The 23,974-nt window shown below is 43.9% G+C and overlaps 3 protein-coding genes across 4 annotated transcripts; all 3 read right to left on the reverse strand.

Moving 5' to 3' along the window:
• Window positions 1–89: 89 nt before the first annotated feature.
• Window positions 90–16,704, reverse strand: puc (puckered). 2 transcript variants are annotated; one of them, XM_002053909.4, is made up of 4 exons: window positions 15,805–16,704; window positions 13,957–14,121; window positions 11,152–11,376; window positions 90–1,938 (listed from the first exon to the last, which is right to left on the reverse strand). In XM_002053909.4, exons 1-4 carry the CDS (start codon window positions 16,019–16,021, stop codon window positions 1,004–1,006), a joined length of 1,542 nt encoding a protein of 513 aa, XP_002053945.1. In that variant the 5' UTR covers window positions 16,022–16,704; the 3' UTR covers window positions 90–1,003. The 2 variants fall into 2 exon arrangements, with proteins under 2 accessions (XP_002053945.1, XP_070063864.1); XM_070207763.1 differs by lacking the exons at window positions 11,152–11,376; window positions 13,957–14,121; window positions 15,805–16,704 and adding an exon at window positions 2,007–2,026.
• A 614-nt stretch (window positions 16,705–17,318) lies between these two features.
• LOC6630954 (fatty-acid amide hydrolase 2-A) lies at window positions 17,319–19,336 on the reverse strand. Its single transcript, XM_002053908.4, has 4 exons — window positions 19,075–19,336; window positions 18,459–18,896; window positions 17,724–18,407; window positions 17,319–17,662 (listed from the first exon to the last, which is right to left on the reverse strand). Exons 1-4 carry the CDS (start codon window positions 19,255–19,257, stop codon window positions 17,375–17,377), a joined length of 1,593 nt encoding a protein of 530 aa, XP_002053944.1. The 5' UTR covers window positions 19,258–19,336; the 3' UTR covers window positions 17,319–17,374.
• A 460-nt stretch (window positions 19,337–19,796) lies between these two features.
• Window positions 19,797–23,819, reverse strand: LOC6630953 (fatty-acid amide hydrolase 2-B). The gene is made up of 6 exons (XM_002053907.4): window positions 23,409–23,819; window positions 23,122–23,347; window positions 21,987–22,498; window positions 20,587–20,712; window positions 20,248–20,520; window positions 19,797–20,183 (listed from the first exon to the last, which is right to left on the reverse strand). The coding sequence occupies exons 1-6, from the start codon at window positions 23,577–23,579 to the stop codon at window positions 19,881–19,883; spliced, it is 1,611 nt and encodes a 536-aa protein (XP_002053943.1). The 5' UTR covers window positions 23,580–23,819; the 3' UTR covers window positions 19,797–19,880.
• Between the last annotated feature and the right edge of the window lie 155 nt (window positions 23,820–23,974).

The raw sequence follows: 23,974 nt of genomic DNA on the forward strand, positions 1-23,974 counted from the left end.
GTTACACTTTTTGGGTGTAGAGCCTTAAATTAAAATATGCTTAAAAACTAAACCAAATGAATTCAGATTGCATACAACTCTCTCGCTCCCTCTCTCTCTCTCTCTCTCTCTCGATCATCTGTTTTTATAAATAACTAAAACTAGTAAAACACAAACACAAACCAAACAATGTTGCTTGCTCACTTTAAAAAGTTAAAATATACAATACATATAAGTAATATAATAAGTTTCAAAAGTGTGACTGAGTGTATGTGTGTGTGTGTGTGTGTGTGTGTGTGTGTGTGTCTGGGAACAGAAGTCGCATAAAACTTAGAACAGTTTTGATAATATAGTAGATAGTACGCATCTTTATAATTGTTGATTTGGATTTGTAAATTTTCGGTACAGGGTATTTCGTTCTGTGGCAAGTGAGCAGAAATATTTGCAGTGCGATTGTAAAGTTCATTGTTATTTTTTTTTTTTTATATGCATATGATTATTCTGTTTCTTTTTTTGTTTTTTTTTTTTAATATGTATAGTTAAGATTGGCTTATCATAAATTATACTAAATTAAACATTACGAGGTTTTTAAACAATTTATAATAGCAGCACAAGATTTAATAAGTTGATGCTTTTCGTTTAAAGTTTTCTATTTTTCTTGCTTTCTTTTCTTTCCGTTCCGTTCTGTTTTTTTTTTTTTTTGTTTTTCTCTTTTGCTGTGCTCTAAAATACATTACAAAAGATTTACAAATTACAAATTAGACTATATATTCCGTTTTATGCTCAATGAATTTTGCCCCAATTTTGGATGGGTAAACATATTTAGGTACAAAATATACACGCTCACATCAAACAGTCAATCAATCGATCGATCAATCAAGCGATCAATCAATCAATCAATCTATCCTTTCAATCAATCCAGTGTTCTCTATAGAAACATTCAAATTTCGCATCACTTAAATGTACACATAAGTTTTATTTTATTCACAGCTAAGGGCCGGCGGTGGCGCCTCCGCCTGATGGATCAATCACTCGACGTGGCTGCCACCAGGTTGTTGTTGTTGCTTGTGCTGCTGCTGCTGCTGCAGTTGTTGTCGCCGGGCGTAGTGGGCGCCGCTTCGCAGCTGGGCGTGGCTGGCGCCTCCCGCTGCAGCGGACTGCGCAGGCTGGCATTGTGTATGGATATGCAGGATATGGATTTTGGTATGTTTGGCGTATAGTTGGACTCCAGATTGAGCCTAAGCTTGACGGGCGAGTTACGCTTGAAGAGCGCCAGCGGCCGCGATGGCGACAGCAGCGCCGGCGCTGCCGTGGTAGCGGCGGGTGCGGGCGTGGCAGCAGCATAACTATTGGGCGCACTAAAGGGCCGCGACGCAGACATGGAGTAGATGCCGCTGCTGCTATTGGAACAGGGTGAGTCCAGTTCGGTGGCAGCCGCAGCTGCCGAAGTGCAGGGCGTCTCGTCCGGTGTGACGGGCGGTGAGGTTAGGCGCGATGAGCAATTGCTGCCGGCAAAGCTGCCGGCACCGCTATCCACATCATCATAATCATAGACATCCTCATCCATGGCCTCGCTATCCGATTTGGATTTACTGTGCAGCGGGCGCGACGTTGGCGCCAGATGTGCCACAGCAGCTGCCGCCTCCTGCTCGGGCTGCTCCACGAGCTGACTAGTTGTGGCCGCTAACGGTACTTGCGGCGATTGACTGCTGGCAACGGGTGTTACGGGCAGCGGCGCCAGGACGCCGCTCTTGCGCAGACTCTGCTCCAGCTCGAGCAGCTGGCCCATAAAGTTCAGATTGGGCGAAATGATGGGCCGGGCCACTTTCACCAGCTTGTAGGCCTCCAGCAGCGAGAGCGACTTGTACCGCATGACGTAGGCAATGGCGATGGTGGCGCTGCGCGAGATGCCCGCATGGCAATGCAACAAGACGCGCGAACCTGTTTTGCGTGCATCCTCTGCAAGAAAGAGAGCGAGAGGAGTGCATGTTTAGCATTTTTGTTTTTTTTTTTTTTTTGAAAATTACTTTCTTATCAGCTGATAAGGCGCCGCAATTTGCATCAACAAATGCCAATTAGTTGCGCCATGCAAAAAATAAATTAATAAATAAATAAGAACTGTAGTTCGGCAGCAGCAGTTCGAAAAATGTATCGAGAACGCAAAATGATTGCTGCCAACCTACGCGATGCGCTGCTCGCGCTCTCGCGCTCTCTCTTCCTCTCCAACACACACACACACTCACACAGGCTGTGCCGCTCACAAACTTGCGCATGTATTGAGTTGGGTGAAAACTTTTTGTTGCCGCGGGCTTTTAAGCTTTGATGATGTTGCTGTTGCTGATATTGGCGCTCGCTCAGTGCTGTCAATAATTTGTAATTGTATGCGTATATTGCTCTCACGCTAGCGTGTGTGTGTGTGTGTGTGTGTGTGAACTGTTTGCTGTGCAATGGATGAGTCATGCAGACGCAAAGCGCTGCTGCTTTATTGACAAACACAGCAATCGAGAATATTTACACACACACACGCGCGCGCGCGCACATTAACTCATAATTTACGTTGTTATTTTTGGGCAGAAGATAAGCCAGTCGAGGCAGCGTTCGCAGCTTCGAGTTGTTTTTTTTTTTTTTGGGGTGGTGCTCAAATAGCAACCACCCTACGCAGCGCAACATTTATGCCTGTGTGGCTGGCTATCTAATCGCAATAGGGGGGCGCGAGCGCAGGCCTTGCATTTGCTAATCAATGATTACTCATACAGACACACTTGTACACACATGTATGCATTTGTTTGTATATATAAAGATGTGTGTACACACTTGTCTGATTTCCAAACACGCAGCGCAGCTGATAAGCTGCATTTTGAGCCTTGCAGTCAGTCAATCGGTATTAGTCATCGCTTGTCGTCAGCGGACACTTCGCCTGGCTGGCGCCCCTGTGGATCGTCCAGCCGTTATTTACACTACGCCCACCCTGCCCCCTTTTTACAGCACACAGAAAACCAAACAACCAATAATCGTTATCAGTGATAAGCGTATTGGGAAGCTACACATCGCGTGTAAATCCGCCAGCAATTGCGCCTGGAAATTTCGAGTGGTTCGCAAAGTCAATTTACCGCAATACAAGCGCAGTACGCACACACACACACACACACACACACACACACACACACAGAGGCAAATTCGATCTATCAATGAATGAGTGCAAAGTATTGGACTGATAAGAAACGAGCTTGACTGTTTGCTGTTGCTGTACGTACTACGAGTAACGGTATTAAAAACAACATCGAGCAAAAATAAAAAAAAAAAGCTGTCTTTCATTCCATAGGGGTTTCAAGTACGGCCCGGAAAAATCAAATCAAGTTAGTTAACGCTTATCAGCACTAAGCAATGATAACCGTAAAAAAAATCGAACGAATTGGCAAGCGACTGGGCAAACAACGATGATATTGCAATTATGAGTCGTAAGGATGGAAAAACCATAATAAATAATAAGAGTCATAAATAATATAATAATGATAATCGCATGCTAGGTACAGTGAACACCTGAAATGTTACTAAGATAGTACGTCGTCCTCTTACCTTTTCCAACCCCCCTCCCTTAATTCGAATAAAATGTTACGTAACTTCGTTTAAAGTCCGTTCTAGTCTAATTTTTCTAGTTCTAGTCTAATTTGTGGGTAATGGAAGTGAAATATTCCTAATATTTCGAATGTATCTAAATTTTATTATTTTCGAAAACCATATCTCAAAATTCATAGGTTAAGTTTCAGATGATAAAAAGTTGGGAAATACGAAAATAAGCCGAAGAAAAGAAGTTATTCCCCTAAAGCTGTTCGTTATTAGAGTTTTACTGTAATTAATCAATGATAATTATAATGATAATGCTAATAATAATGATAATGCTAATAATAATGACAATGATAATGAATAATACAAGTGGCTAGTTACAAAAGCAGCTCTCGAGCACATCAGCTGCCTCTTTTGGGCTTTCGATGGTGTCTATAAATTCGCTATTCTAGGCTAGCCAAAAATAAACACACTCATCAGAGATACACACACACGTGTGTGTGTGTGTGTGTGTGTGTGTGTGTGTCTTTTGTCGTCAGCAGACAACTGGTCACCGTGCTCATGGTGCTCATAAATCCTCTTAGTTAATGACCCCGTCGCTCAGACAGTTAAAAACGCGCATAAAACGCGCCTGCCCCAAGTGACTCATTTGCCAGGCATTGCCCACAGACATTCGAAAGAGAGCGAGCAAGAGAGAGAGACAGAGAGAGAGAGAAAGAGAGAGATTGGTCTCAGACAGTGGGCCAAGAAGTATTGGCCCGTCTTGGACTAGGCTAAAGATTTACGCAGCGAAACAGGCAACACTCGAAGTGGGGGAAGAACTTGCCAAACAACTTGATGTTTTTGCTGTACAGTGAGATCATTTTAAGCGGAACTCGGAATTAACTCATTAATCACAGTTGAGTAATAGAACAGCTCAAGCATCAATTGATAAGGATAGTGGATACTTCAGATAGAAGAATAATGCATTTTTCAGATGAAGGAAATCGCATGAAATATGCATAATATAATAAATTAACTAGAGCAAGGAAATAATTGAAAAGGAATGATATAATAGTTAATGCTTCGCTAGGATCTAGGATGATATAGTCATATGGTTCAGATTTCTTGAAAAATCGTTTTTCTCGTTACATTTTAATGTCCCATGGCACAATTTGAGTTTGAAATATGAGTTAAAATGAATTTTACTGTCATTCCGGGAATTTGTCTTGGCTAATCTTGAGATTAGATTTTATTTGGATTAAGCAATGGTATACTCATAAGCTATATGACATAAGCTTTATAGATAAGACTGACAGATCCTTATTTGTGCTTTCATATTTTATTATGCAACTCATGCGCATATTGAAGCAATATCTTTAATCTCCAGCACTGACTAATAGGTTATTTGAAATATACCTGAAGTTTATAAGAAGAAACTTGATTTTGTGGATAAGTAAAAAATAGATCTTGATTACGAAGTTGACCAAGTCATCTAGAGATCTCATGGAAACAAGCGATCATTAATGTAATTTCCTATGGAAAAACAAGAGTTCTGTGCTCGAGGATTATATAATACAGATTGCATATTCTTCCTCTTTCATAGTTTCTTAGCTTCTTCTTCTACGCACTTGGAAGCGGAATGTTCTAATCCGCGAAAGATCAAGCATTTTGCATAATTTTGGAGAAAAATATGATATTATTCCAAAAAAACTGTTGCAACACGAACACATTCCTATTAGATGAGACGAGGCATTCCAAGACAAATATCTTCAACGGAAGCTATGTGGTCATCATCATATAAAACGGAACTCGGACTGTAGCATGAGATTGGGGAAACCGTCTGTTGTTAACGGTGAATTTATCGGAAAAGGCGTTAAGATGGTAATTGTCGATGGATTGGCCATATGCATATTGTTCATGCGATATTGTGCATGGTGTGATGCGAGGGCTGAGCCGGGGGAGTGTGATTAGTAATCATCAATTACGGTGCGACACTTATGACTAAACAGTGTGCCGCGCATAGCCCGGCGATGAGTGGCTCGAATCGTGTCTATTAAAGCGACGTCCCCGGCCATTCATAGGGCTGTCACCGACGACGTCGTGACTCCATTTTTGGGGCGGCGATGCGGCTGATGCGTAATGCCAACTTTGGGTAGCCAAAGTAGCCCGTGCGACCGTCCGACCGTCCGACCGTGCGCCGATGATTAAGTGCAACAGCAGCCGGCGGCGGCGGCGGCGGCTGTGCGTCACAGAGAGAACTGGGCCAACAGACGGGCCTATGTGCGGACAATGTTGTTGTGCCCATTCCTCAAATCATTCTCACTTTTGGCGATGATGATGATCATGATGATTAAGCCAAGGCGCAAGGGTCGCACTGATTGCTGTTCGGGTTACCTTGCAACACACATCGCAACTCCTGTGAGTCATGGCCAGAAACCCACACAGAAACCGAAACGCAGAAAGAGTGAAACAACCACCAGACCAGAGCCCGGCAACATGATATCGCTATATGACTGTTCCTAAGTATGTGTCTGGCTCTGTATCTGTGTGTGTGTGAGTGTGTGTGTGTGTGTGTGTGTGTGTGTGTGTGATGTCTGTGTCTCGCCGGGCAACAAGTAGTTTGTTTGTTTTAAAATATTTAATTACTTTCGAGTTGCTATCAATACCCTGTAGCCATTAAAATTGCTCTGAAAATGGGGAATATTCAGTAGGTGGCAACTCTGACAGAGGATTTATATGTGCCTGATCAGTAGGGTTGTTCTGGCTGTATGTCTGTCTGGATAAGTTCTTGACAGCGTATGCCCTTTGCTCTGAGCTCGAATCAGTTTTGTTGACCATATTTCGATAATAATATTTAACAAGTTTTTTTGGTTACTCTAAAACCGATAAATATCGATCTTCAGTCGCATTTTGTTATTTTTCAAAATCAAAATTTAAGGACACAATAATCAGATTTCGTGTATGTTCATCTTTTTGGATACCCTAACAAGAGGTAAAAGGTCAAAGCACACACTCAAATGCCAACTTCAATAACTGAAAGTTTCATAAGAATCGGGCAAGAAAGACAAGAGTTATTCAAGTCTGTAATTTCCAAAATGTGAAGCTGAGCAAAGATCTCAGGTGCAGCTGTGTGTGTGTGTGCGTTATGAGTACCTTATAGTCGGGCACGCCCGCGCTAGACGCAGCGCTTACTCAGCGATCAACAAATACCGTTCGCCGTGTGGCAAACGCGGCAGGTGCTTCTCAGGATCGCCCGAACATGAATCATTCCGTCAAGCAGCTGATGAAGCGCCGCTCAGCGCTGACCTTCAACTTGACAAACGGCGAGTCATACGGAAACAAAGCGGCTCCAAGTCCGACTTGGAGATTTGACTTGCCTTGCCTTGCCTGCCTGGCTGCACTTTGATGTTGCCTTCAACCCAATAATAAGTGGCCAGAGAGCATGGGGGGGGGCAGCGGGTGGGCTTGCACATGTATATGTCTGTGTGACCGGCTCGTGATATTGTGATTCATAATACGCGAAAAGTTTTCATAAACAAATTCGAGAATTGCGCGGGCAGCTCCCCGATAGCTCTGAGTAAGAGTCAGAGGGGGCGGGCGGGGGGGCGCGGCAGCGTGTTAGGTATGCCTTTCTTGTAATAAATACAGTGTATGATGAAGTGTTTTTATAAATTTTCTTGCGCCCGGCACAGACTGAAAAATTTCAAAAAAAAAAAAAAAATAAATAAATTCCTGCACACAGAGAGATTTGTTTTTGTTGTTGTTGTTTTCGCTTTTGGTTTTGTTTTTTTTTGTTTTTTGTTTTTTGTTTTTATAAATAGCTCGCTGACGAATATTGAAATTATGTGCACGGGGCCAACAGAAATGTCGCCCCGAGGCCGCGTTAGTCACCAGCGAGCCCCGGGATCGCAACACAGCCGTACAGGATTACTGGGAAACTTTGGATTGGTCGAAATATATCTAGAGAATAGCTGCTATTACGGCCGTCTATGGGGTGCATGTAAACTTGGCTCGCTATCTAATCTATTTGCTCGTCAGACCTGTCTGATAAAACTTCAGTCAGCATTTTAGTTGTGTGTGTTTGCGCTTGTGTTAATATCAAATATAGATACTATATATACATACATACATATATATCAGCTGAAAGATAAACAAATGGTTCGGGCTCCGTTTCGAGTTTGTTTAGCTGTGCGTCAACTTTTAAATGGCTCGGCTAGTTGTTAGTACACCTCAAAAGAGGCCTCTGTTGGCGGCCAGATAGTAAAGTTTGATAAGAAAACTGCACAAATACTATATACACACACACACACATATGTATGTGTGTACAGCTATTTAAGCCTAAGTGTATGTACATGTACAGTAAACGCTCGAAACATAGAGTCTATATAAATGATTATATTAATATTACATTATATAAATTGATATTGATTTGTGATATATTGTTTGGAAAAATAGATCTTTCAGATATAACAATATTACGCAAATTAGAATCACCTGTGAATTGGAAGTGTATTAATTAGCGAGCTGCTACTGTGTACATACTGTACATATACATACACATATACATACACATACATACATATATAGTGCGTTATTAAGGTACAGTCTAATCAGACAGGCTGGCGTTACTTTCAAAATTGATTGGTTGGCGCTTATCGTGTGCCGTGGGTTGTTGTTGCTTTGATTGGTTTCTAGGCCAAGTGGTTAGTGCTGAAAAGCTCATTTACCTATTTATGCTCGGTTGGTGTTAATGACAAAAGTTCGAGTCCAAGCATAATGAGACATGAGCAACACGACAATTCGCTCTAATGAGACGAAGCTTTCAAGCAACACTTAGCGGTGCTTGGCCCCTTCTCGCTTGCACTCGCACACGCACGCATACATGCACGCCAAGTGCTGTTATATTATGATGAATGAAACGCAGCAGCAACAACGGACAACAATGAGAAATCATAAGTAGTGTAAGAAATACAGACAATCATAAGAGCAATAATAATAATAAGCATAAGGTGACGACGGAGCCAACAACAATGACAGAAAACGAATGCGCAAAAGGCAGGCGGCAGTGGCAGTGGCCAGGCGGTCGGGCGATCGGGCGGGTGGCGGCAGAGCCAAAATCATGACTCATAGCACTCGTTCACAATATTTTTTTTCTTCTTTTATTTCGTGCCTGAGTACTAATGTGTTTTGGCAGCACACACACACACACACACACACATACACACACAGCCAGCAAGCAAGCAAATGAGTGAGTGAGTGTGGGGAGAGCACGAGAGCATGGTGGCGAGAGAGCGCCGAACAGAACAGTTACAAAAATAATGCATACTTGAACATGTTTTTGGCTTTGTGAGCTAAGCGACAGGAGGTGGGGGTGTGTGAGTGTTGGTTTCTTCCTGAAACAGCCAGACAAATGTTAATGGAGAAGATGAAGCTAAAGCAACAGCTGTTGCTGCACACGCACCTGACAAGCAAAAGCAGTGGCAGCGGCTGTGGCAGCGGCAGCGGCAGCCGGCTGTGACGTCAACGTCAGCGCATTGTCGAGGCCACGCATCAAGGATAATGCCAACAAAAACGGAACGCGATGACTCATAAACAGGAACTAAACGACGAGCGCAAAACAACAACGTCGTCCTGAACTACGACGTGTGCTTAAAAATAGAACATATGCCAAAGAGCAAGAGCAGCGACGCAGCAGCGCGGCGGGCAGCGGCAGCGGCAGCTAGCGGGGGTGAAGTACCGCTGGCGGCGGCGGTGGCGGCAATAAATAGCAACAATAAGACGAGAAAATCGATGCGGATGGCTGAATGCTACAAGGAGTGTGCCCCCGGTGTGTGTGTGTGTGTGTGTGTGTGTGCGTGTGTGCGCGCTGTTCCACATTGCACTGTGCGCCATGCCGAACGATGAGTCATGCGACATGGTTACAGTGGCGGCTAAAATAACATAAACACCAACAGTAGCGGCAGCAACAAGAACATGAAGAGAAAGGCCACTCGGGCAGGGTGACAACCCTTAGCAGAAAGGACGTTTGCGGTTAATGCCGCTCCTAATTTGCATAAAATTTCCATTCACACATACATACATACATAGATATATCTGCGTAATGGCGTAAATGTGTAACTCTGTGCTGGACGCCAGCGTCATCGCCCATTATGCAAAAAACAAACAAAAACCAAAACCAAAACACAGGAGCAGCACAGTCGCCGTCGAAGTCAAAGTCGTAGTCGCAGCCGAGTCGCAACAACGACGACAAACAATGACGACGGCGACGTCGTCGCAGCCGCCATGCTGTCTGCCAACGCCAACACGCAACAACAACAACAACAACAGCAACAACAACAACAATGACGTCGCTTTGCCGACGAATGGAGTGGAAAGCGTAGGAGCTGGCAGGCGCTCAGAGGATGTGAGAAGTAGGTGGCGGCGGCGGGCCCTACAACAGTTACGTTTGCCACCCTTCTGAACGCAGGCAGACAAATTGTTGCATACCCTGTGATTTTAGTTAGCGAAATGCAAGGGCATATCCACATTCATAGAGCACACAATTAGTGTAAATCCTTTTTATGGCAATTTTTTGAAGTGGAAAAGTTGTGCGTGTAAAATCCTTTATGTCAGATTAAAGACATGTCTTCAGTTAAAATACTGCAAATACTGACTAAAAATACATAATTTCATTTCGCAAGAAGCTGCACGAGATTTTCAAAAGTCAATCAAACTTGTCACGGACCATTTGTCAATTGTTATAAACTAAAATATGTTTATAATAAAACAAAGCACACGTGCCGAGACTTGTTCAGCCATAAAAGCTGCCAATACAACAAAAAGAAAAAACATAAAATAATAAATTAAAATACCAAAAAAAAAAAAAATAAATATTATAAATGTACAAAAGCGTAGAACACAACTTTAGCCCGCGAGAAAAACGAAAATGGAAAAATGCGATTGACGTCAGCAAAATATTCCATGGCTATGGATACTATGCACAGACAAAAGATACATATACCTATATATATATATATATATAAATATATTTGTTGGTATATACATATACGTATAGACATCCGTATTACACTTAAAATTAACTAAATATATGCGAGCTTCTTTGAATATGCCTTGCAAAAAGAGGGAAACGAAAAAACTGCCTGTGGCAGCAGAAAACAAGTAAGCCTAGTCGGGAGTATCCGACTAGGAAATATCCAGCACAATTTGATGTACTTCTTCTTTGGAAGGAAATATCGTTAAAAATTAATAAGTTCTTTCGGATAATAGAAAAATGTCTATATGAAATCTGAAGTTTCTAGCTTTCTTCATACTGATCCGGAAAAGATATACACTCTATGGCTTCTGTCTGTTACAAACTTTTGCACAAAACCAATATACCCCTTTTTAAACGTTCGCAGTGTGTTCGTGGTATTAAAAAAAAATACTAAACAAAGGCAAACGAATTTTCCAAGTGGTAGCCACAGCAAAAACCGTTACGCAAATGCCCCCCCCCTACTACCTTTCCCTCTACCCCGCCCAGAGCCTAATAAAGCCCTTTCGGCCAGTCACGTTTTATCAGCCTTGGATGACTAGGCGCAATATAAGCTCGCCAATAGCTGGCTATGGATTGATTGTTTGTGAACTTACCTATGAAATCGAATGCCTCCTGAAAATATTGCTTAATATTTTGATGGGGCGTATCGCTGGCAGGTATTTGCATATACTTGAGGCCCTGCAGATGACTCTCGCTGGGACTTTGGCAGGTAACATTTAGGACACAATTGGCGCCCACGCTGCTGGGATCGTCCGCATCGCGGCCATTGCCCAGCAGCAGATGTGGGAATACTGGCGAGGCGGGATGTGTTTCGATATCTGAAAATGAAATAATCGATAACATATATTATTAATTATATATCGAAAATGTTTGCAATTGTAGAACATCTTGAAACTAGCCAGGAAATCTAGAATCTAGATCTTCGTTTTTAGATCTGTACACTTAAAGAAAACTATAAGCACATCAGATACTTTATTTTACATTTCAGTTCCTGAATAGCCTTTTCTATAAATTGTTTTACTTACTTAATAGATAAGTATATTATTATTTCTGATGTATAGAAAGTTAATTTCTTTTTATTATTCGAAGTCTCCTCTCTCCTCATTAAAATAATTTTTCCAATTTCTTCAACTTCGTAGATTTCCGAAATTTTTTCTCTTGCTTTTTATAAACTAATTTTCTATATTTAGTGATATTGTGTTTCTCTAAAATGATCATTGATCTGTAAATATTTGTACTCAGTTTCTATGGAAAAATTGTTGTATTGAATTCAACTCATTTTTTTTTCTCTGAGTGTATCTCTAGCCGTTTCTAGGGGTTCGCATTCGGTCTGCCAATTGCGATGTCATGCAACAAAAGAGCCGTTGCTACAAATGATGTTCATGATGATCAGCGTTGTGTATCTATTGTTGTGTGTGAGTGTGTGTGTGTGTGTGCGGGTGTATCTGTGTGTGTTTACAATAGCTACGTCTACGTTTTCTACAACAAATTGTTTATTTTTGTTGTTGCTGCGCCTTCCTTTCGCTTGTTGTTGTTGCTGTTGTTGTTGCATGAGTCATGCGAGCAATCGCACAGTTTAGTTTTATTGGCAGTTGCTGTGGGCGGCTGCGGGCCAAGCAGGGTGGCGGCTGGCTCGCTGGGCGGGTCTTTTGGGGGTGGAGGTGCTGCCCCCGCCACCACCACCGCCCCCGCCCCCGCCCCCCGTCCACGTTGTGGTTGCTTTGCCATCTCACAATATTTTGCGTCGTTTGTTGGGTTCGTAGCACTTTCAATGAGGCGCACAATCGTTCAGTTTATAGCTGTGTATCTATGTATCTGTAGGTATGTATCTGTATCTATGTATCTGTATCTATGTATCTATTGTGGCTCTATGCTTAGTTATATGCTGGCTGCGCATTATGCTGCTGGCTGTTTCCAATTCATCGATTATTTCTGTCGTTCGCGTGTTAATTGATAGCCAAGGCAACAACTGGCCCAATGTTTCGGGCCCATGCACCCAGGCGTACACACACACACACACACACACACAGACATGTACAGTTGTATTTAGTACATGTAATTACGTTTGTGGGTCACAGTGTGGCACGGAAATCAATTGCATTAGTCATACACCTTCGGGGTGAGACCTATCAAAGTACACACACACACACAAGCACACACACACACATGTACAAGTAGCCCAAAAAAATATGTGATTTGTCATGATATAAAATGCGGGGTATTTTCAATAATTATCTACTGATAATAAACATATTAACAGTTAGTGCAAAAAACTAAGTAAATGCAATTAAATTACAGAAACAAACACGAACAATTTTATGACTCAAAGCGTTTGTGACGTAAACAGGAATAGAAAATGCATTGCAAAAGCGAACAACAACAACTCAAATGACCTGTGCGTGAAAGCTAGCGCAAAACGCGCAAGCCTCTGTGGGTCTGAGCGGGAGGGCAGCAGAGTGTTGGCCGCAATAACAAATCTCAGCGCTGTTGTCATAACAGCAGCGCGACATTGAAATCTATTTGCATCATAGCGCGATCACATGCCCGTCCAGTGACAGCAGCAGCAGCAGCGGCAGCAGGAGCAGCCGCCTTCTTACCCCGCCGGCCATTCAGCAATTAGATTTAGGGCTGAGCTTAAAGGCTTAGCACAAACTTTACACTGTGCAGAAAGCTCAGCAAGCAGCAAATAGTGTAGAGTAATGAGTATTTTTGTTGCATTTGCCAACACAGCTGCCAAAAGTTTGACATTGAGCATTTTGCTCTCTTCTCTTCTCTTCGCATTTCTTTTTGTTTTTGTGTGTGTATGTTTTTTTTTTTTTTTTTGCTGTCTTTGCTTTTGTCAAGTGCAATTATTGTTATTATTGTTGTGCATGTTTTGCAGGTTGTGTGCATATGTTGTATTTCATAACGTGCAAAATGAATAAAACAATCTGAACGAGAGCAAAAATGTCATGTTTATCTGGCAGCACGTGCTAAAACAAAAACAACATTGTTTGTTTATGATGTTAAGCAGAGCTTTACACAGCGTGTGCGAGCGAGAGAGATACATACATACATACATACGTACATATGTGTAGTGTGTGTAGTGTTGGAGAAGGTCTCTCTAAGCTCGGCTGGGACGAGGAAATGAAATGCAATGAAAAGCACAAACAGCGTACATGCAAATATGCAGATAACAGATTTGACAGCTGATAGATGGACAGTTTAAATAGATAACTGGAAGTGGAAGTGGAATTGAAACTGTAACTGCAACTGGCACCGAAACTGGTTTATATAAAATGTGCCAAACACTTGCAGCGGTACATAAACTACATCTGTACATATCTACATCTATCTATATATATATATATATATATATATATATATATAATCATATTTAGAAACAGTTATTTGCTCACCGTATACCGCCGGACTGGAGCAGCTGCGCATGAGCGGCGGCGTACGGCCGCCATTGCTGCCAACATTCATTGCTGCCGTTGACGTCGACGTCGCCGTCAGCTGCTGTTCGTCACATGCCAGATTTTCCCTGGACCGTTTGTTGTTGGGATAGTCCTTGTGATTAGCTGCAATGCAGAGCAAATACATTATATTAAGATTTGTTTAATTTGATTTTGGTTTCGCTGCGATCAAATGACGTCAGCTTTCGATGTGAACCAATACCTAAAAACTTGTCGCGCCGACTCACATGAATACATGAATACATGCATACATTCACATCAAATAAACAACCGCAAATATTCGCTGCTGCTGTTTGACAAACTGACGTAAGACATTTATTTCGGCACGCAGCTTGATTAGCGCACAACGCAGCGTCAGAGCGAGGCAAAAACGTAACCAAAGCGAGGCCCAATGCAAAGCTTTACGACAAAAAACAAAAAAAAAGGGCACAAGAGCTTGGAAAGCGCTTATCATTGGAATGAATGGCAGGCAATAGGCAAACGCATGTGTGTTAGTGTGTTAGTGTCTGTGTGTATGGAGTAGAAACCTTATCAGTCGCAACCGCATAAACAGTTTCTAGTGGCTGTGGCTTTTATGCTGTCCAGGCAGAAAAGAAAAGAAAAAAAAAAAACAGAAACGCGCAACAATTTGTATAGAGCAGAAACTTCGCTTATCAGTGTCGAGCGACCTCAAAGCCTCAAAAGCCAAAAACCAACAGAAAAAAAAAAGTTTTCACTCGCGGCAGGAAATGTTGTGGTGGCCGTTGTTGTTGCTGTGGCTAACAGAAACAAGTCAAATCGCATGCCAATGCACTGCACACACACACACACACGCATGCATGCAAGTGTGTGTGTGTGTGTGTGTGTGTGTACTGAAACTTCGCCAAGTTTTAAAGTTGTTGCTGCCCGCTGCCGACAGAGGCTGTTGCTGCTGTTGTTGTTGTTGTTGTTGTTGCTGTGCCGACGAATTCGTACTCGAAAGGTCGTTTCAAAGCGGGTTTCGTTGCCAGCGTTGCCAGTCTGTCGCACAAACCTGCTTTGCTTTACATTTTTTTTCTCAACGAAAAAAAAAAAAAGCTTCTTTTTTCGTTTGCTTTTATTTCTGAAAGACACGCGAATGTGAGTCACGTATGAAGTAAGTAGAAACCGACGCTCCGACACTGTTGCTGCCGCTGCCGCTGCCTCTGACTTCAAGTCTGACTCGTTGAAAATGCTTTGTCGGTAGGGCACAGGGCGCAGGGGCAGGCGTTGGCCCGCACGGCAGACAAACGTTGACGACGCTTACGCTAAACAACAGTGCTGCCAGCTTTTTAGCAAAAAAAACTATGGCTAGTTCCCAGTGCAAAAGAAGGTGAAAAACCAAATACATTTTATTGAACAGAAGCGGAAGAAATGCTTATGCGATTTCCGTGCACAGATAACAATTGATAATTTACTGACAGGCATTAATTTACGCTTACAAAAATGACATATTTGTGCAAAACACAATTCAAAATGCAAGCTGGAATTTCCGCTGCCCATTGCCTTACAAAAGAACGCCAGATTTGACGGAAAAAAAAGCGTAAATGGCAGCACTGCTTACTACTACTGCTGCTGCTGCTGCTGCTTACGTGTGTGCTGCTGCCGCTGCCCCCTTGCACACAAGCGGTCTACGCTTGAGCGCGCAAAGTTTATAAAGTAAACAGCAGGCATTCCAAGCGGGAAAATTGGCTCGTTTTTTAATCTCAACAGACTTGTGAGTAATTCTAGCTAATATTAACTAAATATTTATTTTTGTTTGTGTGGTTTGCATTTTGTTTTGCGACTTACCACCAATGCGATTGTTGTTGTTGTTGTTATTTTGGATTGGCATAAATAGCAGTAGACACGGCGCTTCTCTCTTTATCCGCATTTTCATTTCACTTTTATGACTCACGCTGTTGCTGTCTCCGTCGCGCTCACAGCAATTGCGTGTTGTTGACGTTGCCGTATTGTTGCTGTTGTTGTTGTAGTTGTAGCTGCTGTTGCTCGTTTCACACACACACATGCAGATACATTCATACACACGACACACACAACACACACTCACACGCTCTCAAACACTTGACTGGCTTAAATTTAATATTTATGCTGCCTATTTGGTATATAATCTGTTTTATTATTATTTGGGGAGGTGCGAGCCCGACTCTTGTATATATATATATATATATGCATATATATGTTATTGGTTTATTAGATAATCCCAGTGCGCTTATTTGTTACACTTGTTGAGCGGCCGCGAGCACTTCCCGTTCTTGTTGCCGTTGTAGTTGTGTTTCCACTTGTTGTTGCGTTTTCAAAATTTTGAACACGCGCACATTTATTTAATTGTTGTACAAATTTTGTACGTTCTCGTTTCTATTTCTGTTTAAGTGACGATTACACGCGCAAAAGGCAATTTCTGGACCAGCAGCTTGGTTATGTGATACACTGCGCTACAAGATCACGTTTCAGATTTTGTATGCTTCTTCTTCTTCTTATTTTTTGAAATTTCGTATCACTTCGCTGCCTAAATTGCGACACGTATTTATTATGCTTATCCGCTAAGTGCCCATGCTCTATAGTCTCCGATATATTTTCAGCGGAATATTTTTCCAACAATATTGTCAATTTGTTTCGGCGTACACAAAAATACGTCCGTTCTCGATGAAAGTCTCTCGCGTTATGACAACAAACGAAGGGAACCCCGACAGAAGTAACGCTGATACGAAACCGAACACACACACGAAACGAAACAAACGCGAGCTCAGTAATACTACTAATACTACCACACCGAGTGGCTGATGCAAGTAGCGTGTGCAAGCGAGAGAGTGAGTGAGAGGGGCGCGACAACATCTGTTCGTGAGCGGCAATACAAAAAATACCAAAAAAAAAAAGCTGAGAAAAATGCGCTAAAAATGAACGGCACATGAATCTAACTGGCGCCAAATAAGTTTATTTTATAAAAAATTATTAGTAAACGTGAATAAATAAACAAACAACGCTGCCAACCGCAGCCAGACTATGTATATTTTTTTCTACTATTATTTAACTAGCTGTAGTACACCCACAGCGAATAGTTCAATACTTATTTAACTCAGAAAATGAACGCTTAACGATTTTGGTAAGCATTCAATATTTATAAAATTTAAATTAAAGTATAATTAAATCGCAGAAAACAACTTGCATTGAATAGATTATTTGTTGTTTTATTCTTCGAGATTTTTTAGTGCATTGCTGTACATTTCGAACCAAAACGCATTTGCTTTTCTTAATTCTATCGACAGATGGCGCTAGCAAGCAGTTTAAAATTAAAATACGTTAAATTTGAATATTCCATTTTTATGACTTAGCACACATTGAATAAAATTGAGCTTATTAGCTAACCAGATCTTGTGGCATTTGGTGGCTGCCAGCCACCAAACGCACGCTCTAATTCTACAGCCACACGCAGGCACAGGCGATCCTGATAAGGTGCCGCAATCACCGAGAAACCAATGGGCAAACCCTGGCCATTTAGGCCCATGGGCACATGCGTAGCCGGCAGACCCAGTATATTGAAGAGTAGCGTATAATCCACGCCCCACAGCTGGAGGGGCGTCCAGCCATGCCTTGTGGCAGGCGCATGCATTGTGGGAAAGAGCAGGACGCCGGTTGTGCCGAGCAGTTCCTGGAGGATTAGAGAGAAACCTTGGGTTAAGCGCAGCAGCTTCTTAATTGGATATACCCACAGTCAACTGGCCAGCTAGAGTCTGAGCTTCGCGGCGATAACTTTCCAGCCGCTGGCTGGGCATAAAGGCGTTGGTGCGACGCATTAGATCAAAGATCAGGGCGTTCGTTGTATGACGGGATTTACCGCACAGGCTGCGCAAGAGCTGCATCACGGTTTGCCAAACTTGGCTGCGTTCCCAGTCCAGCACAAAAGGCATCTGGCCCAGACGCGCAATGCCGCTTAACGCAATCTCCAGGGAATCGCCAAAGCCGGCCAGCCTTGCCCGCTGCACGGGCAGTCCCAGTGTCTGCAGATGCACCACAGCTTTGCGTATGGCCGTCTGGATGTCCTCCTCGACAGCTTGATGCATGCCGCCGTTGAGACCCTCAAAGCCCAGGGCGTAGTGCACCTGTAGCTGGCGCAGCGGCAGCAGCTCGTGCAGACGCAGCTGCGCCGCCGCCTCTGCCCCAGCCATCAGCTCCAGCAGCTGGGCGAGATCGACGGCAAATCTGGTCATCGGACCCAGCACCAAATACTGCTGGAAATCTGCATCGCTGGAGTTGGGAAAGTGGCCCGTTACGCTGACCACGCCCCCAGTCGGTTTGTGCCCGAAGATGCCGCAAAAGAGGCTGGGAATGCGTATGGAGCCGCCAATGTCCGAGCCGATGCCAAAGAGCGAGGCGCCGGCACCGTTCAATGCACCCTAAGCGAGGATTAGGCAATTGCATGACAGCTTTTACTAGCGTCCACTCACCTCACCGCCGGAGCTGCCGCCCGGCGTGCGCTCGAAGTCAAACGGATTCCGGCAGCGTCCATTTAGCAGCGTATCCGTATCCGTGGAATAACAGTACTCGGGCGTGGCGGATACCAGCAAGGGTATTGCACCGGCGGCGCGTATGCGTGCCACCACAACACCATCCTGATCCGCTCGCCGCTCACTTCTGGCCAGGCTGCCTACGGCAAAGGACATGCCGGACAGAGCACATGACTCCTTCACGGTGACAGGCAGACCCAGCAGGGGCTGCTTAGCGAACAGCTGATCCGCATCGCCGCCGGCAGCGGCTATCAGCTGATCCGCAGAGGCTGCCTCAAGCAGCGCCGCATCGAAGCGCGACTCCACCACGGCATTTAACAGGGTATTCACGACTTTTATGCGCTCGATATAGGCGCCCACCAGCTCCACGGAGGTCAGCTAGAACACAAGAGTGGGGTATTATGATTTTGTCGAGAAGCATGTAACTCATGGGGGAAAAACCATGTGCAGACCATAAGGTTTGATTAATTAGGAGGAGAGAGAAGCGAGGGGAGGGATACCCTGCCGGCTAACTGTTCTTGTTCTTTCTTGCGCTTCCTCTTCTGAAGTAGCTCACCTGGCGGCTGCGCAGTCGCGTGCGCAGCTCCTGAATGCTAAGCAGCAGCAGAGGATTACTGTTAGCTGGTAGATTTGGCTTTATCTGGCGTCCTCGTGCCCAGATAAATACATATTGCAGCGCGTGCGCAACAAATGCGATGAACTTGATGAATATTAATAGCAAACGTAGTAAAAGTTCCATAATGCATAAAGTACGACAAAAAAAAAATGAGCAAAACACGTAACGAACTTATTTCCTGCAATGCAGGCAGCTTACTGATTATATGAGTGCGAATGAATGGATGAACAAGCTCCAAAGACTTGTTTACATAGTGCAAGGCCAATTGAGAGATATAGAGAGCGTGCACGCGATATGTTTGTGTGTGTGCTTACAGAGCAACTAAGCAAAGCTCTTCTATCTCGTATTAAAAAGTGATATCGATAAAGCACACACACACAGCTATTGGAAGCTCTCTTGCGTATTGGCTGTTTATGTTTGTGTATGTATGTCAATAAATGATCTGCGCCGAAAGCTGAGAGAGTGGGCGAGAGCGAGCGCGAAATGTAAGTGTGCGTTGACGATACTGTGAGAGGGAGAGACAGACAGAGAGAGAGAGAGAGCTAAGTCGAGAGAGTGTGCGTTTAATTTAAGCCGAACTCACTCTCAGGTTAGCCAACACTAAAACTTTTGTGAAAGTAACAGTATATGGTATATCGATAGAGAAAATATACACGCAGCCGTTACGATATAAATGACGAGTTGTTCATTTATTTTGTGACCCGTTACCTAAGCTAACCGTTATACTTAATTGTCTAGGAAATTGATTATTGCGAGCTCGGGCTGACCAGCTGATGCAACACGGGCGGCACCCAGCCATGAAAGGCGACCTCCAGCTCGGCAGCAATCTGCAGGCAGAGTTTGTCCTGATATGGCGCCGCTATCACCTGAAAGCCCACGGGCATGCCGCGCACATTCAGGCCCATGGGCACGTGCGTTGCCGGAAAGCCGAGCACATTGAATAGCAGCAGATTATCAATGCCCGTGATGTTCACCAAAGATGTGTGAAAGCACAGCGCGCTCGTGTGGAATGTGGGCAGGAAGAGCACTCCCCGATCACCGAGTAATTCCTGTAAGCCAAAAGAAACGAATCGAGTATTCTATTCCATCAAATATATGCGGCCCATGCATTACCGTTAGATGCGCCTTCAGCGGCCCGACCTCCTGGCGATACTGTTCCATATTCTTGGCGGACATCATGCCATTCAGGCGCTGCATGAGCTCCAGAAAAAGCGCCTCCTTGGTGAACAGCGAGTGGCCAAAGGTGCTGTTGAGCATTTCCATCAGCAGCATCTTCATATGCGGCGGCCGATCCGATTGCTGCGTTATAATGCTCGGCAGACCCTTCAGGTCGACCAGCGCCGTGATCGCCACCTCAAAGGAGTTGCGCAGAAAACTGAGATCCAGCTATATAAATTGATCAAGGATTATGTCTTACACAATGTTGCGTTTTACACATGCATTAGGACCCACCAGTTGCGGCCGAATGCCAGCCTTGGCAAAGCATTTGATGGCACGCACAATTGTCAATTTGATGTCCGTGTCCACATACGGATGCGTTATTCCGTTAAGTCCCGAATAGCCGTAGGCGTAGTAGATCTGCAGGTGCAAATTCAATAGAAGTACGTTGCAGTCGGGTGTAGCCAACTGAGCGATACTCTGTTCACAGTGTCACAAGAGTTTATATCTTTTTTGTTTTCAAATGAGCTTCCTTTAAAGGAATACTAAGGACTGGAATATCAGCAAGACTAATATGCCCTTTACACTTTTGTGAACAGGGTATACATATTAGCTTTTGTGAACAGAGTACGATCTGCCGCGCTATGTGCGTCGGACAGATGGAATAAGAGCAAGACAGACAATTACAATAAACTAATATGCCCTGGTTCCTTATGGGAACAGAGTATTCTTAGAATGCTTGAACCCTACTTTAATGTCACAAGGTTTATATCTTTATTGCTTTTATTCGAGCTGGAATCAGTTCTCCTTTCAAGGAATACTTAGGACTGGAATATCAGCAAGACTAATATGCCCTTTACACTTTTGTGAACAGGGTATACATATTAGCTATTGTGAACAGAGTACGATCTGCCGCGCTATGTCCGCCGGATAGATGGAATGAGAGCAAGACAGACAATTAAAATTAACTAATATGCCCTGGTTCCTTATGGGAACAGAGTATTCTTAGAATGCTTGAACCCTACTTTAATGTCACAAGGTTTATATCTTTATTGCTTTTATTCGAGCTGGAATCAGTTCTCCTTTCAAGGAATACTTAGGACTGGAATATCAGCAAGACTAATATGCCCTTTACACTTTTGTAAACAGGGTATACATATTAGCTTTTGTGAACAGAGTACGATCTGCCGCGCTATGTGCGTCGGACAGATGGAATGAGAGCAAGACAGACAATTACAATAAACTAATATGCCCTGGTTCCTTATGTGAACAGAGTATTCTTAGAATGCTTGAACCCTACTTTAATGTCACAAGGCTTATATCTTTATTGCTTTTATTCGAGCTGGAATCAGTTCTCCTTTCAAGGAATACTTAGGACTGGAATATCAGCAAGACTAATATGCCCTTTACACTTTTGTAAACAGGGTATACATATTAGCTATTGTGAACAGAGTACGATCTGCCGCGTTATGTCCGCCGGATAGATGGAATGAGAGCAAGACAGACAATTAAAATTAACTAATATGCCCTGGTTCCTTTTAGGAACAGAGTATTCTTAGAATGCTTGAACCCTACTTTAATGTCGCGAAATACTCGCCCAGAACTTGACGGAATGACAGCAAGACGGACATAGCAAATATGCCCTGTTTCGTTTTGTGAACAGAGTATATATCTGTAGACTATATGCATCTTACTTTAATCTCCTTGAGCGGCACCGGCTCCTGCATTTTCAGCTTGTGTTTATTGTCGCCCGCCATTATCTCCAGAAGCAGCGGCAAGTCGCGCGCGAATCGCGTTATCGGTCCTATTTGCAGGTAACTGGGAAAATTCTTGTCCACCAGCGAGTAGGGATAGTGACCCTTGACAGAGGTGAGTCCACCCGTGGGCTTATGGCCATAGACGCCGCAAAACATTGCCGGCAGCCGTATGGAGCCGCTAATGTCGGAGGCAACACCAAATGTGGTGGCACCGACGCCATTTAAGGCTCCCTCGCCGCCAGAGGAGCCGGCTGAGGTGCGTGCCAGATCATAGGGGTTCACACAGCGTCCGTTGGCCACCGTGTTCGTCTCGAAGCTCATGCAGAACTCGGGATTGGCGGATACCAGCAGCGGTATCCCGCCAGCAGCACGCACCAGCTCCACGACATCCCCATCCTTGGGCGCTTTCATGCCCTTGCGCACAACGCTGCCCACCGCATAGGAGAGTCCTGCAGGGAATATGCCACAAATGGTTACAATGGTCTAGTCTAGGGAGTGCTCGACTAGCAGATACCCTGCACTTGCCTGCATACCTTTAGAAAAGCACACATATTTACACACACTCACGCATGAACGCGCGCTCACATGAACGCATGAACGGACGCACGCACGCACGCACGCACGCACGCACGCACGCATGAACGCACGCTGCTCTTCTGCACTTTAGCCCCACTTTATGGGAAATGTGTTCTTAAATAACTTCGGTGTTTATGGTCCGATTATTGTCAAACTTTTGGATCCGCAATATGCTGCCCAACTGTCCACATATACCCAAGTGTGATTATTTCTTTAAAAATGATTTCTTTAGGGAAGGTTTTCACAAGGTGAAATATTCCTAGTCTGTGTATGCTATAACGCTAAGATTCTTTGGCTAACATATGTTTAACAAATCAAAGCTGCCAGTTGATATTTATAGATATTTTTTAAATGGCAGAGGATATCGAAAGATTTCCAGAGATCGAAGCGAAAGTACGGACTGGATATATACTTAAAGGCGATGTATAAATCTACTACGGCCTGTTTATTTTCATTGGGTTTGGGGTATAAAAGAGTTGAATAGCCCGTAGCTTACCTTTTAGCCCGCAGGACTCCTTCACGGTGAAGGGTATGCCCAGCAGGGGATATCGTGTATAAAGCGCCACGCGATCAAACTCTGAGGGCGCCTTGGCGATCAGCGTATCCGCATGTGTGGCCTCACGGAGCGCCTCGTCGAAGCGCTCCTCAATGACCGCATTCAGCGAGGGATTCACCTCACGCACACGCCCAATATACGCCCGAACCAGCTGCTCGGATGTGAGCTAAGAATATGCGGAAATTATTGCATAGTTGGGTTTTTCACAATTTCACGATTTCGATTACCTGGCCACGTCGCAAATCCGTCACAAGCTGCACAACCGCTTTTGTGAGTATGGGATTCCGGATGGGCGGATAATCGGGCTGCTTGCGTAGTATCAGAAACTCGAGTATCTTATTTATTAACAGTCCCAGATAGGTCAGGATCACGCCCATGATACGTATGAATAAATCCATTGTGAGTTTCGGTGTCGCACAACGACCGCAGACGGGGTCAACAGGTGGGCCTAATTCAAATGCGTTGTTTTTCGTACTTTGAGCTTCCGACAATTGGAAGTGGATATCGCGTTGTTGCTAATGCTCGCTATGCTCTGGACTTGCTCGATGGGTATCCAACTGGCCACCAATTGTTGTTTACTGCACACTTTGGCGTTTGAAAGCGGACTACGCGCTGCCCCGACACCCGAGTTCCGAATTAATTAGCTCGGATAGTTTCAATTGAATTTTGATGTCAGGTTTTAAAAGTGTTGCAAATTGCCACAATTTTGATGACAGCCAGGGCTGGAAAGCAAAATTTGGATAACAAATTTCGTGTTGCTTTTTAATGCGATCAAATCTAGATTCTGTTTAAT

Source organism: Drosophila virilis, chromosome 2 (genome assembly GCF_030788295.1).
Source record: "Drosophila virilis strain 15010-1051.87 chromosome 2, Dvir_AGI_RSII-ME, whole genome shotgun sequence".
Classification (NCBI taxonomy): domain Eukaryota; kingdom Metazoa; phylum Arthropoda; class Insecta; order Diptera; family Drosophilidae; genus Drosophila; species Drosophila virilis.

What these genes read in the sequence shown, in the direction of transcription:
- puc (XM_002053909.4), bottom strand. Translation starts at nt 16,021, where the DNA reads ATGTGTGTGTGTGAAACGAGCAACAGCAGCTACAACTACAACAACAAC. An exon ending in CAACAACAATCGCATTGGTG is followed by an intron (nt 14,122 to 15,804) that starts GTAAGTCGCAAA and finishes TCTGCATTGCAG; the next exon opens with CTAATCACAAGGACTATCCC. An exon ending in GGAGGCATTCGATTTCATAG is followed by an intron (nt 1,939 to 11,151) that starts GTAAGTTCACAA and finishes TCTTTCTTGCAG; the next exon opens with AGGATGCACGCAAAACAGGT.
- LOC6630953 (XM_002053907.4), bottom strand. Translation starts at nt 23,579, where the DNA reads ATGGATTTATTCATACGTATCATGGGCGTGATCCTGACCTATCTGGGA. An exon ending in GGAGTCCTGCGGGCTAAAAG is followed by an intron (nt 22,499 to 23,121) that starts GTAAGCTACGGG and finishes TATTCCCTGCAG; the next exon opens with GACTCTCCTATGCGGTGGGC. An exon ending in TGCCGCTCAAGGAGATTAAA is followed by an intron (nt 20,713 to 21,986) that starts GTAAGATGCATA and finishes TTGCACCTGCAG; the next exon opens with ATCTACTACGCCTACGGCTA.
- LOC6630954 (XM_002053908.4), bottom strand. Translation starts at nt 19,257, where the DNA reads ATGGAACTTTTACTACGTTTGCTATTAATATTCATCAAGTTCATCGCA. An exon ending in GCGGCAGCTCCGGCGGTGAG is followed by an intron (nt 18,408 to 18,458) that starts GTGAGTGGACGC and finishes ATCCTCGCTTAG; the next exon opens with GGTGCATTGAACGGTGCCGG. An exon ending in CTCTAGCTGGCCAGTTGACT is followed by an intron (nt 17,663 to 17,723) that starts GTGGGTATATCC and finishes CTAATCCTCCAG; the next exon opens with GAACTGCTCGGCACAACCGG.